The sequence below is a fragment of the Rhinoderma darwinii genome, chromosome 2 (genome assembly GCF_050947455.1).
Source record: "Rhinoderma darwinii isolate aRhiDar2 chromosome 2, aRhiDar2.hap1, whole genome shotgun sequence".
In the NCBI taxonomy this organism is placed as follows: domain Eukaryota; kingdom Metazoa; phylum Chordata; class Amphibia; order Anura; family Rhinodermatidae; genus Rhinoderma; species Rhinoderma darwinii.
Genome location: NC_134688.1, coordinates 19,360,737 through 19,373,754, shown reverse-complemented (window position 1 = coordinate 19,373,754; position 13,018 = coordinate 19,360,737). Strand labels below are relative to the sequence as shown.

The 13,018-nt window shown below is 41.1% G+C and overlaps 1 protein-coding gene across 1 annotated transcript in view; it reads right to left on the bottom strand.

Annotated features, from left to right (window-relative positions):
• TMEM135 (transmembrane protein 135) overlaps positions 1-13,018 on the bottom strand; it is a 322,554-nt gene that overhangs the window by 199,792 nt on the left and 109,744 nt on the right. The window contains exon 4 of the mRNA XM_075851438.1: positions 6,217-6,250. Coding sequence (XP_075707553.1) covers positions 6,217-6,250 — 34 coding nt within the window. The remainder of the gene's footprint in view (positions 1-6,216; positions 6,251-13,018) is intronic.

Genomic DNA, 13,018 nt, shown 5'->3' with positions numbered 1-13,018 from the left:
TGGCAGGGGTGTGTATTATGAGGTTGTGCAGTAGCTGAGGTGTGCAGTATGAGGTTCTGCAGCAGCTGAGGGGTGTAGTATGAGGTTCTGCAGCAGCTGAGGGGTGTAGTATGAGGTTCTGCAGCAGCTGAGGGGTGCAGTATGAGGTTGTGCAGTAGCTGAGGTGTGTATTATGAGGTTCGACAGCAGCTGAGGTGTGTAGTATGAGGTTCTGCAGCAGCGGAGGTGTGTAGTATGAGGTTCTGCAGCAGCGGAGGTGTGTACTATGAGGTTCTGCAGCAGCTGAGGTGTGTAGTATGAGGTTCTGCAGCAGCTGAGGTGTGTACTATGAGGTTCTGCAGCAGCTGAGGTGTGTAGTATGAGGTTCTGCAGCAGCGGAGGTGTGTAGTATGAGGTTCTGCAGCAGCCGAGGCGTGTAGTATGAGGTTCTGCAGCAGCTGAGGGGTGTAGTGTGAGGTTGTGCAGTAGCTGAGGTGTGTATTATGAGGTTCGACAGCAGCGGAGGTGTGTAGTATGAGGTTCTGCAGCAGCTGAGGTGTGTACTATGAGGTTCTGCAGCAGCTGAGGGGTGTAGTATGAGGTTGTGCAGTAGCTGAGGTGTGCAGTATGAGGTTCTGCAGCAGCTGAGGGGTGTAGTATGAGGTTCTGCAGCAGCTGAGGGGTGTAGTATGAGGTTCTGCAGCAGCTGAGGGGTGTAGTATGAGGTTGTGCAGTAGCTGAGGTGTGTATTATGAGGTTCGACAGCAGCTGAGGTGTGTAGTATGAGGTTCTGCAGCAGCGGAGGTGTGTAGTATGAGGTTCTGCAGCAGCGGAGGTGTGTACTATGAGGTTCTGCAGCAGCTGAGGTGTGTAGTATGAGGTTCTGCAGCAGCTGAGGTGTGTACTATGAGGTTCTGCAGCAGCTGAGGTGTGTAGTATGAGGTTCTGCAGCAGCGGAGGTGTGTAGTATGAGGTTCTGCAGCAGCCGAGGCGTGTAGTATGAGGTTCTGCAGCAGCTGAGGGGTGTAGTGTGAGGTTGTGCAGTAGCTGAGGTGTGTATTATGAGGTTCGACAGCAGCGGAGGTGTGTAGTATGAGGTTCTGCAGCAGCTGAGGTGTGTACTATGAGGTTCTGCAGCAGCTGAGGGGTGTAGTATGAGGTTGTGCAGTAGCTGAGGTGTGTATTATGAGGTTCTGCAGCAGCTGAGATGTATATTACAATATTTTGCTGAAGCACAGCTGTTTATTATGAGGTTCTGCAGCAGCTGAGGTGTGTATTATGAGGTTCTGCAGCAGCTGAGATGTATATTACAATATTTTGCTGAAGCACAGCTGTTTATTATGAGGTTCTGCAGCAGCTGAGGTGTGTATGATGAGGTTCTGCAGCAGCTATTGTTTATTTTGCGGTTCTGCTGCATCTGGCGGTGTAATGTAAGATTCTGCAGCATCTTAAGTATGTATTATGACGTTCTGCATTAGCCGGATTGTTTATTTTGAGGTTCTGCAGCATCTACGGTGTGAATGATAAGGTTCTGCCGCACTTATGGTGCTTATCTTGATGCTCTGCATATTTTTAAGGCTTTGCAGTAGCTGGGGTGTGTGTAAAGATGTTCTGCAGCAGCCAGAGCATGCTGTTACTGTGGGCCAGACATCTGCTAACCATAGAAGTCAAGGACGTTTCTTACTTGATGTTGTGCGGACTGCCTAATAAATAGAACAAATCAGAAAACTAATATATATATATATCACATTGCTACACGTCCTTCTGCCGGTACCGTCAGGTCGCATTGGGCGCATGCAGGATCCTCCGCCATAGGCACATATAATACATGTGAATGTGACAGGACGCAGAAGAACAATCTGAGACCACTTTCCTCTATTTACCCTCAGGAAGAGGAGCCGCAGCGCTGATAAGAAACTTGTAACGCAGGAAACAGATGCAGATGGAGGAGAGATCGGAGTCTTCATGTCATATTTGGACTCCATTGTTACATATCGGTCCTGACAAGCCAGAGACTGAATAATGTTGTCATTACCCGGCCGCTGCACTCATTTCCTGACAATCACATATTTTCAGGATATTTGAATGGAAGAGTTAACCCCAGATGAACTACAGCGGGGGAGGGGGGATTCTGGGGTACAGTTTAGTTTATGATTAGTGGAAGGGAAGGTTATAAAGCAGAGGTTGCAAGAGCTGCCCAACATGGGATGGGTGATAAGAGACGCGCCTGCCTGCAACTTTTACACAGTACATGTACAGCCAATAGAAGTCAACGGATATTGTCATTGTTGACAACTATAGGGACGCAGAAAAAAAAAAGGGTGGTGGGGTGGGGGGTCCTAAAGCTAGAATTATGAAAACCAAGTTCTGTGGACACATAACCGGATACCTTAGATTACAGATCTGTAATCTGTGGGGGAAACTGACAGTAAGTGTTCAATTTCCCTGCAGCGCCACCACAGGGGACAGTAAGTATTACACAGTGTCCATTCAAATCAATGGGTTTTCTGTGTTATGCAGGAAAGGACAGGTCCTCCAGAGGGAGAGATGCTCTTTGTAACCGCTCTATACTCTGGCAAGAAGTAAGGATCCTGAACAGAGGACCCCCCTCTATTATATCAGAATTGTTAAAAGGTATAATATTATATATATATGCGGTTTCTAAGATGAAAAAACACATTAAAGATAATTCATTAAAGTGGGTGCAACTAAATATACTACCCATCTCCCAAAGTATCAGCTGGGAGGCAGAAATGGGGTATGACCTAAGCACTAATGGGATCTTCATCACATGCTGTGTTAGCGTATGTGCACACACACTAATTACGTCCGTAATTGACGGAACGTATTTCGGCCGCAAGTCCCGGACCGAACACAGTGCAGGGAGCCGGGCTCCTAGCATCATAGTTATGTACGATGCTAGGAGTCCCTGCCTCGTTGCAGGACAACTGTCCCGTACTGAAAACATGATTACACTACGGGACAGTTGTCCTGCAGCGAGGCAGGGACTCCTAGCGTCGTACATAAGTATGATGCTAGGAGCCCGGCTCCCTGCACTGTGTTCGGTCTGGTACTTGCGGCCGAAATACGTCCGTCAATTACGGACGTAAATAGTGTGTGTGCACATACCCTTACAGAGGTTTTCTTCCCAAGAAGCATCGCTTCTAAAGAGAATGCTATAACTCATAGAGGGACCATACCGCAGCCCACGGTGTCCCAAAGGGTCCATCATATGGTCCCATTTGGACTTTATGCCATGTATATGGACCCTTAAACTCACTGGTGGGGTTGTATATAGGGGGCAGTTATTTAATGTGTTTACCTAAATTACGTTAAAATATTAACCCAATTTAGGCATATGAGAAGAATCTGATAGCATTGGTAGGAAAAAAGGAAGGGGAGAACCACCAATAAGAATCAATGGAGCCAATCTAAGAAATTGGGAAAACACAATGAAAAACTAGAAGATCCAAACAGACAAAAATATTCATATGTCACTGGAAGTGAAAAAAAAATTTGGGCCATCTTTTTTTTTTTAATTATTATTATTATTATTATTATTAATTCTAATAGACATCTAGAGTCAAAATAAAACTCACAATATAGAAAAAAAACATATAATACAGAGGGCAGGGTGGCTACAAAAAGCGTCTATCTCTGGCGGAACCTGCACATCCGTGCATTGATTTCTATGTAATGCTTTATTTCTCCTGTGGTGGCGCTGTATGGGAATTCAACACTTGCTGCCAGGTTCCCTCATAGATTACAACTGATTGCTGAGGCCCCCAGCATCGGGACCATGTGTGTTCAGCTTTTCGTTTGTGGACCCTTCTAACTAAAATGGATTGTCCAAATCGGAGAACCCCTTTAATCGTTTTTACAAGTTGGGTGATATATATGCACACGGTTCTGAATTATTTTATGTTTTTACTTCGTTTACTCGTTTTTGAAGGAAAAACACTTGGCAGGCGTCGCTATAAAAACAGTTTGGATTTTGAACATTTTTGCACTCTAGCACCTTGGCCTCTGTCTATTTGGAGACACAGGGTCCCTTTTCTCAGGGACCTCACACAGATTACCGTCTGTATCAGTGACTCAGTCATTCACACCCTACACCTACAGTACCTAGACAGCAAAACATTATAGAAACTATCTACTAAAGTAAGAGCAATACTCATAATACACATCAAATAGAAAAGAGAAGGGCCAATGTATTGTTTTTGGATTTTTTTGGTTTTTGTTTTATTTTCTTGCTTATTTCATTTATTTGCGGGGGGGGAAGATTTTACACATTTTTACTTTTGTATGCCGAAAATATAGAAAAATAGTTTTCTTTTTGGTACTTATACTGGTTGTCTCATCTCGACAACACATTTTTCTAAAGCTGGCCCGGTGATCATCTCATTGCTGCACAACTGCTGGCTGTATATTTCTTTTGCAGCGGCCAACCATGGAACATATGGACAGACCTCCCCGCCAGAATGAGATCCCTGATCTTGCACATAGAGGAGGGTTCCGAGCGAAAAAACGTAGGGCCGGCGGCAGTTTTCACCGGGATTTCTAAAGTCAGACCTGCAGCAATCCGATGATTACTGGGCCGGCCCCAGCAGCTACCCTTCTCTATAACCAACCCCTTTAAATAAAGTTTAATCAATCTACAAAAACGACCCCAAAGAATAATCCTTTAATTCTCCAGTGTACACGGATACTAAATATTAGCGAATGTCTGACAAACTTATAACACTGAGAACAATGAATTTAAGTCTGTGCCCCTCTCTTAATGCCCCTTTAAACCAAAAAAAAACAATTCAAACACCGACAAACAATCAATGATTCAAAAAATTGTTGCAGAGGATCTGATTTCTATCATTCAGACCCTTGCCGTCAGCCCAGAGGGGAGTGTCATTATTGTCTAGCGACGGATCCGGCGGGGGCCGTTTGTTAGTCGTCAATAGCTATTGCAAATGTCAGCACGGGCCTGTGGCATCAGCACATGGGCGCAAAAACGCAGGGAATAGAGAAGTTGTGGGCGTTTAGGGATTACTTTTTGTGTGTTTGGGATAGAAAAGAATCTGTATGATATTATTGTACTACTGCATGAGCATGTGATGTCCTTGCAGAATGTGTCTGTGCCACCTAGGCCCCATGCACACAACCGTAGATTTCTACCGTAATTACGGTCCGTAATTATGGACACATTCATTTCTATGGCCGACGGACACATTCCCGTATATTTACGGGAAGGTGTCCGTGCCGCAGGAAAGGCTCCGCGAAAGATAGGACATGACCAATTTTTTGCTTTTTACGTATCGTGCTCCCATACTTTATATGGGAGCACGGCCCGCAAATGTGGGTGGCTGTCCGTGACCATCTGTGCCCGTAATCACGGACCGGGATTACGGGCACAGTCGTATGCGCGAGGCCTTAGTATTTTAGGCTCTGTTCACATTGTCTTAGATTCCTACATCTCAAAAAGAGCGTCCATTTGGCATATGCTTGGCCATTATGTGTAGGTTTCCCATTTTTTGCTGTATAAAATAGCGTAGCAGACTACTCTATACAGAGGGATACACTGTTCTACAGATTTATTCTATACACTATTTTGTACAAAGTAAAAAAAATGCTCACAACACGTATGCCAATATGGTAGCATACGTCGCAGCCTTCCATTGGGGGTATAAGTATATGTCGGGGAAATCATTTGAACGTATCCCTCAGACAGAAGCCTCTAATTTTTGTTTTCTTTTATGTGTGTAACTTTTTTAATTTTCTGTCCTGTGGGGCTCTGGGCACCAATCTACCAAGGTGTTATCCGAACCACTGAGCACCTGTGAGACCCACCCTCTCAAGCAGTGGTCTCTAAACCTGTGGTTCTCCAGCTTTTGCAAAACTAGAACTTCCAGCGTGCCCTGGATGCCTGTGGGTAGAAGGTCACACTGGGAGTTGAAGTTTTGCAATATCTAGACAGGAACAGGTTGGGGGATCAATGCTCTAAAGCCGAGTTGGTCCCTATTCCTTCCTTATTTCTGCGGGAAGGCGAGTAAGTCGAGGAGAAAGAAATACTTAGGACCATCCCACCAATGTCTATTAAAAATATCCAGATACATTTTTCTCTGCGCGCTTTTTCAAAAATAATTTTAGGTGTTAAATCTTTATATATATATATATATATATATATATATATATATATATATATATATATATACACACACACACACACACAAGTTATTTTCTTACCTGGTTGGCCATGTAAAGTGTCAGCAATCCCCTCCTAAAAAAGAATGACACAAACGTTAGCATTTAGAAGAGCCATTTTTGAAATTTTTAGGCTATGTTCACACGGAGTATTTTGCAGGAGGAATATCTGCCTCAAAATTCCGTTTGAAAGTTTGAGGCAGATATTCCTCTCCCTGCACGCCGATTTTCGCGGAGTTTTCCGCTGCGTTTTTCGCCCGCGGCCATTGAGCGCCGCGGGCATAAAACACCGCGGAATACACTTTCTCTGCTTCCCATTGAAGTCAATGGGAGGTCAGAGGCGGAAGCGCCCGAAGATAGGGCATGTCGCTTCTTTTTCCAGCGAGGCAGTTTTACTGCTCGCGGGAAAAAGACGCCGACGCCTCCCATTGAAATCAATGGGAGGCATTTTCGGGCCGTTTTTGCTGAGATTTGCGACGCGGTTTCCGCGTCAAAAAACTCGGCAAAATACTCCGTGTGAACCCAGCCTTAGGATGAATATATTTTAGCCCATGACAAAAATAATATGATCATATCCCAATATCTTTGTAAAAACATTTCTGTGACTTTCAAAAACATCTGTTTAGTCCGTGCGTTCACTATAGCGTTCGATCGTTCCATTTTTTGTGCACAGTTTTATAAAGTCATCCTCCTTTACCCACGTCATACACTATATAGTTGCCAGCTAAAAGCTATTACGCCACCCTCAGACCCTTCCCGGATGAGTCGCCATGTCAAGCTCACCATAACCCATTGTGAGCAGAATTACGGTCTCTTACCAGCCAGTGTACCCAATATAGGGCACCAGCAGAGGGTCATACCCTGCTGGCCCCATGTTTATGAAGAGTTTGCCTTGGCAACTCACATAAAAGTTTGATTGGGAGTCCAAAACCAATACAATTCACGGATTTCGAGAACACGTTCGTCCAAGTTCACTGCTCCCTTGTAGACCAGAAGACTTGGTCACGTTTTTTTACGGGGCTCTGACATTTCCACCATGTTTTTAACAGTATACACTCATTACAAGTACCACAACTTTTTGTAAACCTATTCTCATCTTCCCTCTTTCCAGCATTATACAACATAGCCCGGTGAGGATTTCAAAAACATATTCAAAAAAGGTCAATGTGCAAATATTCAAACCCGGAAATTAAAGAATTGTTTCCGGCACCACAAACATCAAATTTTTTGTACTTTTTACCATTCTGCAAAAATGTTGTCCTGAACAATAAGGGTAAAATAAATCTTTGTTTGAGTTGCTTAATTTTTGTTCCCTTTGCTGTTCGTTTCCCTGCAGATATTTCAGCAGAAAGGCAGAGACTTGGCCGCCTGTCCGTGAGGATACAGCTGCAAGTCAGAGGCCAACACAAAGGAAAAAGGTACATGTGAAAATATTTCTTTTTTCTTTTACCTTGTGACACAGTGGATGCGGGAACATGCATGGGGCAGAACGCGTCAGAAACACGAGAGACCGACTCATCTAACAAATGGATATTAGCAGGCTTACAAAACGTGGATGAAATGAGAGTATTCATCAGAATTGTTTGGAAAAGCACCGATCAGCTTAAAGACCGATCAAAACTGAAACGCAAATTGATTCAATATGAAAAAACAATCTAGATTAATCTATAGATATAGGACACCAGGAGAAATCTATGGAATAAACCCAAGGAGTGTCCTGCATGGGGTGTTATATGTTGGCCCTATGCTCACGTAAGGCGACCTAATTGCTCTACTAAAATCATAGGCCATCAACAGACCTGTAACTTGAAGCTCCGAGGCAAAGCAGGATCCCCCACCTACCATGTGCCATTTATAATACTGGAGTTTTATTATGTGCCACAGAGGGCATTGGACCCTTTCAGGCACCATCTGCTAGTGTAATCTCTGGACCCCATATTTTAAACTCCTGTTAGGTGTTCACACAGAGTTTTTTGACGTAGAAACCGCGCCGCAAACCTTGTCAAAAACGGCCCGAAAATGCCTCCCGTTGATTTCAATGGGAGGCGGAGGCGTCATTTTCCCACGAGCGGTAAAACTGTCTCGCGGGAGAAAGAAGGGACATGCCCTATCTTCGGGCGTTTACGCCTCTGACCTCCCATTGACATCGTAGTTTTGCGGCGTTTTATGCCCACGGCGCTCAGTGGCCGCGGGCGAAAAACGCCGCAAAAAACGCCGTGCAGGGAGAGGAAAATCTGCCTCAAACTTCCAAGCGGAATTTTGAGGCAGAAAATCCGCCTGCAAAAAACTCAGTGTGAACATAGCCTTAAGAAGTCTAGAAGTCTATTATGCACTAGGAAACTTACTATACTGGCAATTCTTAAGGGAAAATTAATATCCCAAAAAAGATTGCTTCATAGTAGATAGTTTATTAAATTGTTGGCCTAATTTTAATCCTGGGAAAACAACTTATTTGTCAGGGGAAAGACAGAGGACTAATCTAAGGGAGGGGGGGGGAGAGGCAGATTAATAGCACATGACTGTATTTCGTTTTCATTTACCCAATTATAATATATCGCCTATGAAGCTACTAGAACACTGCCTCCCATGTACAGGAATATAACTACTATAATACTGCCCCCTATGTGCAAGAATATAACTACTATAATACTGCTCCTATATACAGGAATATGACTACTATACCATTGCCCCTATGTACAAGAATATAACTACTATAATACTGCCCCCTATATACAAGAATATAACTACTATAATACTGCCTCCTATATACAAGAATATAACTACTATAATACTGCCTCCTATATACAAGAATATAACTACTATAATACTGCCCCTATATACAAGAATATAACTACTATAATACTGCTCCTATGTACAAGAATATAACTACTATAATACTGCCCCTATATACAATAATATAACTACTATAATACTGCCCCTATATACAAGAATATAACTACTATAATACTGCCCCTATATACAAGAATATAACTACTATAATACTGCTCCCTATATACAAGAATATAACTGCTATAATACTGCCCCTACATACAAGTATATAACTACTATAATAATGCTCCCTATATACAAGAATATAACTACTATAATACTGATACTATGCACAAGAATATAACTACTATAATATTTCCCCTATATACAAGAATATAACTACTATAATACTGCCTTCATATACCAGAAAATAACTACTATAATACTGCCCCCTATATACAAGAATATAACTACTATAATACTGCTCCATATGTACAAGAATATAACTACTATAATACTGCCCCTATATACAATAATATAACTACTATAATACTGCCCCCTAGGTACAAGAATATAACTACTATAATACTGCCCCTATATACAGGAATATAACTACTATAATACTGCCCCTATATACAAGAATATAACTACTAGAATACTGCTCCTATATACAAGAATATAACTACTATAATACTGCCCCCTATATACAAGAATATAACTACTATAATACTGCCCCCTATATACAAGAATATAACTACTATAATACTGCCCCTATATACAAGAATATATCTAATATAATAATGCTCTTATATGCAAGAATATAACTACTATAATACTGCTCTCTATATACAAGTATATAGCTACTATAATACTGCCCCTATATACAGGAATATAACTACTATAATACTGCTCCTATGTACAAGAATATAACTACTATAATACTGCTCCTATATACAAGAATATAACTACTATAATACTGCCCCTATGTACAAGAATATAACTACTATAATACTACTCCTATATACAAGAACATAACTACTATAATACTGCACCTTTTATACAAGAATATAACTACTATAATACTGCCCCTATATACAAGAATATAACTACAATAATACTGCTCCCTATATACAAGAATATAACTGCTATAATACTGCCCCTACATACAAGTATATAACTACTATAATAATGCTCCCTATATACAAGAATATAACTACTATAATACTGCCCCTATATACAAGAATATAACTACTATAATACTGCTCCTATATACAAGAATATAACTACTATAATACTGCCCTCTATGTACAAGAATATAACTACTATAATACTGCTCCTATATACAAGAATATAACTACTATAATACTGCCCCTATATACAAGAATATAACTACTATAATACTGCTCCTATATACAAGAATATAACTACTATAATACTGCCCTCTATGTACAAGAATATAACTACTATAATACTGCTCCTATATACAAGAATATAACTACTATAATACTGCCCCTATATACAAGAATATAACTACTATAATACTGCTCCTATGTACAAGAATATAACTACTATAATACTGCCCCTATGTACAAGAATATAACTACTATAATACTGCTCCCTATATACAAGAATATAACTACTATAATACTGCTCCCTATATACAAGGATATAACTACTATAATACTGCTCCTATATACAAGAATGTAACTACTATAATACTGCTCCTATATACAAGAATATAACTACTATAATATTGCCTCCTATATACAAGAATATAACTTCTATAATACTGTCCCCTATATACAAGAATATAACTACTATAATACTGCCTCCTATATATAAGAATATAACTACTATAATACTGCCTCCTATATACAAGAATATAGCTACTATAATACTGCTCCTATGTATAAGAATATAACTGCTATAATACTGCCCTCTATATACAAGAATATAACTACTATTATACTGCCCCTATATACAAGAATATAACTACTATTATACTGCCCCTATATACAAGAATATAACTACTATAATACTGCCCCTATATACAAGAATATAACTACTATTATACTGCCCCTATATACAAGAATATAACTACTATAATACTGCCCCTATATACAAGAGTATAACTACTATAATACTGGCCCTATGTACAAGAATATAACTGCGATGAGTTGTGCCAATACCCTTAGAAATGCAGCAGAGCTGAACTTGTCATTTAACTATTGACTGCACTGTAATAATTCAATAACTAGGTAGATTCACCACCAGTCCTACAGAATGGCCACAGATAACACATTAAGATAGGAGTAGTAAATTGTAACAGGTGACAAACTCAACCCTGCTACATCTGTAGTTATTATATCTGACACACTGGGAAGGATGGGAAGTCCTTATCTTAAGCTTTGCGCAGGGAGAAGTGTTAGGAAGTGGATAGTGACACAGAAAATGAGTCTGAGTTTACTAGTTTACCAAACAAATCACGTCGTTCAGATTAGACGTTTCCCTTTCTAGAACTTCAGTTTACATACGGCTTCCTCTGTATACATTAAAGTGCGGCTGAGACACTTCTTTTCTATCGAAGTCGTCTTGTGTACAGGAGGATTATTGCGGACTCTGTGTAAATTAGCGCCGATTCCGATACCGCAATTGTAAACAGGTGTCATTTTACATGACACGGGGCCCATTCTGCGGCCCCTGAGGGTTCAGATTATACAAACTGTAGAGAAATGTCTGCAATCAGGTTACTGTTGTTTTGTCTTGAACCAGTTCGAGCTGAAGTCCTTGTAAAAACATTGTCACTGTGTAAATCCCATGAAGTCGGCTGTTTTTCTCGTGTGACACGGCGGCATGGCAAAACAAACTCTTCCTGCCTCGCTTTTTGTTCTATAGCGTGTAACAGCAGGTATAAAATCACTGAGAAGCCACTATTCACACCAGCCCCGTAGTCCTGATGGCGAATTTTTACTGGAGAAAAATATCAGAGAACGTGTCATTTGAAATTGCAACTTTTTTAGGGTTGGGGGCAAAACATTTTTATCTTGTAAGGGACAAGGATCATGTGATAATTTAATTTCTACGGGGCTGCCAAACCCTCTACCAACATCTGATGCTGGGGCACAAGGGGGTAATGGTTAGGGGTGCGCAGAATGCATTTGCATCTAGGATTTGATGCCCAATGGCCCATCTGCCATATAGAGAACATCGGTACTATAATTGGAAATTAATAGTTGTGGGCCTTGCTATAGTTTTCACTTCAGGACTCAAGAGCTACAAGTTTTGCCTTTGATAACAGAAAAAAGTATTGGACGGGCTGGAATTTTATTCTTCGATTGATCAGAGTCATCTAGCCTTGCCAGACCATCAATGAACTGGTTGGGTTGGTTGGGCATGAACTTTTAGCCAAGCCTGAAAGTTCATGCGGCAATGTCCTAGCTTAGTCCAAAAGTATTTTTTCCTATGGCCACTTCAATTGGTATATGGTGAAAAATTATTTGGCCATGTGTAACTTTTTAGACCACTGGGGCATTGGCGAATGACTTTTTGTGAAAATGAGTGGGTGAACTTGTCAAAGGCAGGTCACTTCTTGAAAAACTTGATTGCGTAGGGGGCCACAGCTGGACACGATACAGTCTGGAATTTTTTGGATGAAAAGCTGGGATGTCGACATACTTGGCTCCATGGTGTCGACAGGAACGGCTTAGACAGTTATTAGTCAATTAAAACATAAAAATAACTCATGGCTTCTCAAAGTTTTCCTCATGAGAAGTCAACAGCCATGCGAGGAAGGACATGTAGAAATTGTGTGGATAGTGTTCTGCTAAAACCCTCATTTTGGCAGTGGGGTGGTAGGGGGGGGGGGGGTATCACCTCTGCCACCACTGAAACCAAAGCACTGGAAAAGAAAGACCCAACCTGACCAATTCCTTAGATGTTGGGTAGACATTAGACTGTTCGTGGATCTACCAATATAGTGTCCGTGGTAAGTAGATTGACCAGAATATGGAACAAATTGTACAATTTTCAGGATTGGTTGGATTTTTTTAGTTTTTTTAGTTTTTGTTTTTTTATC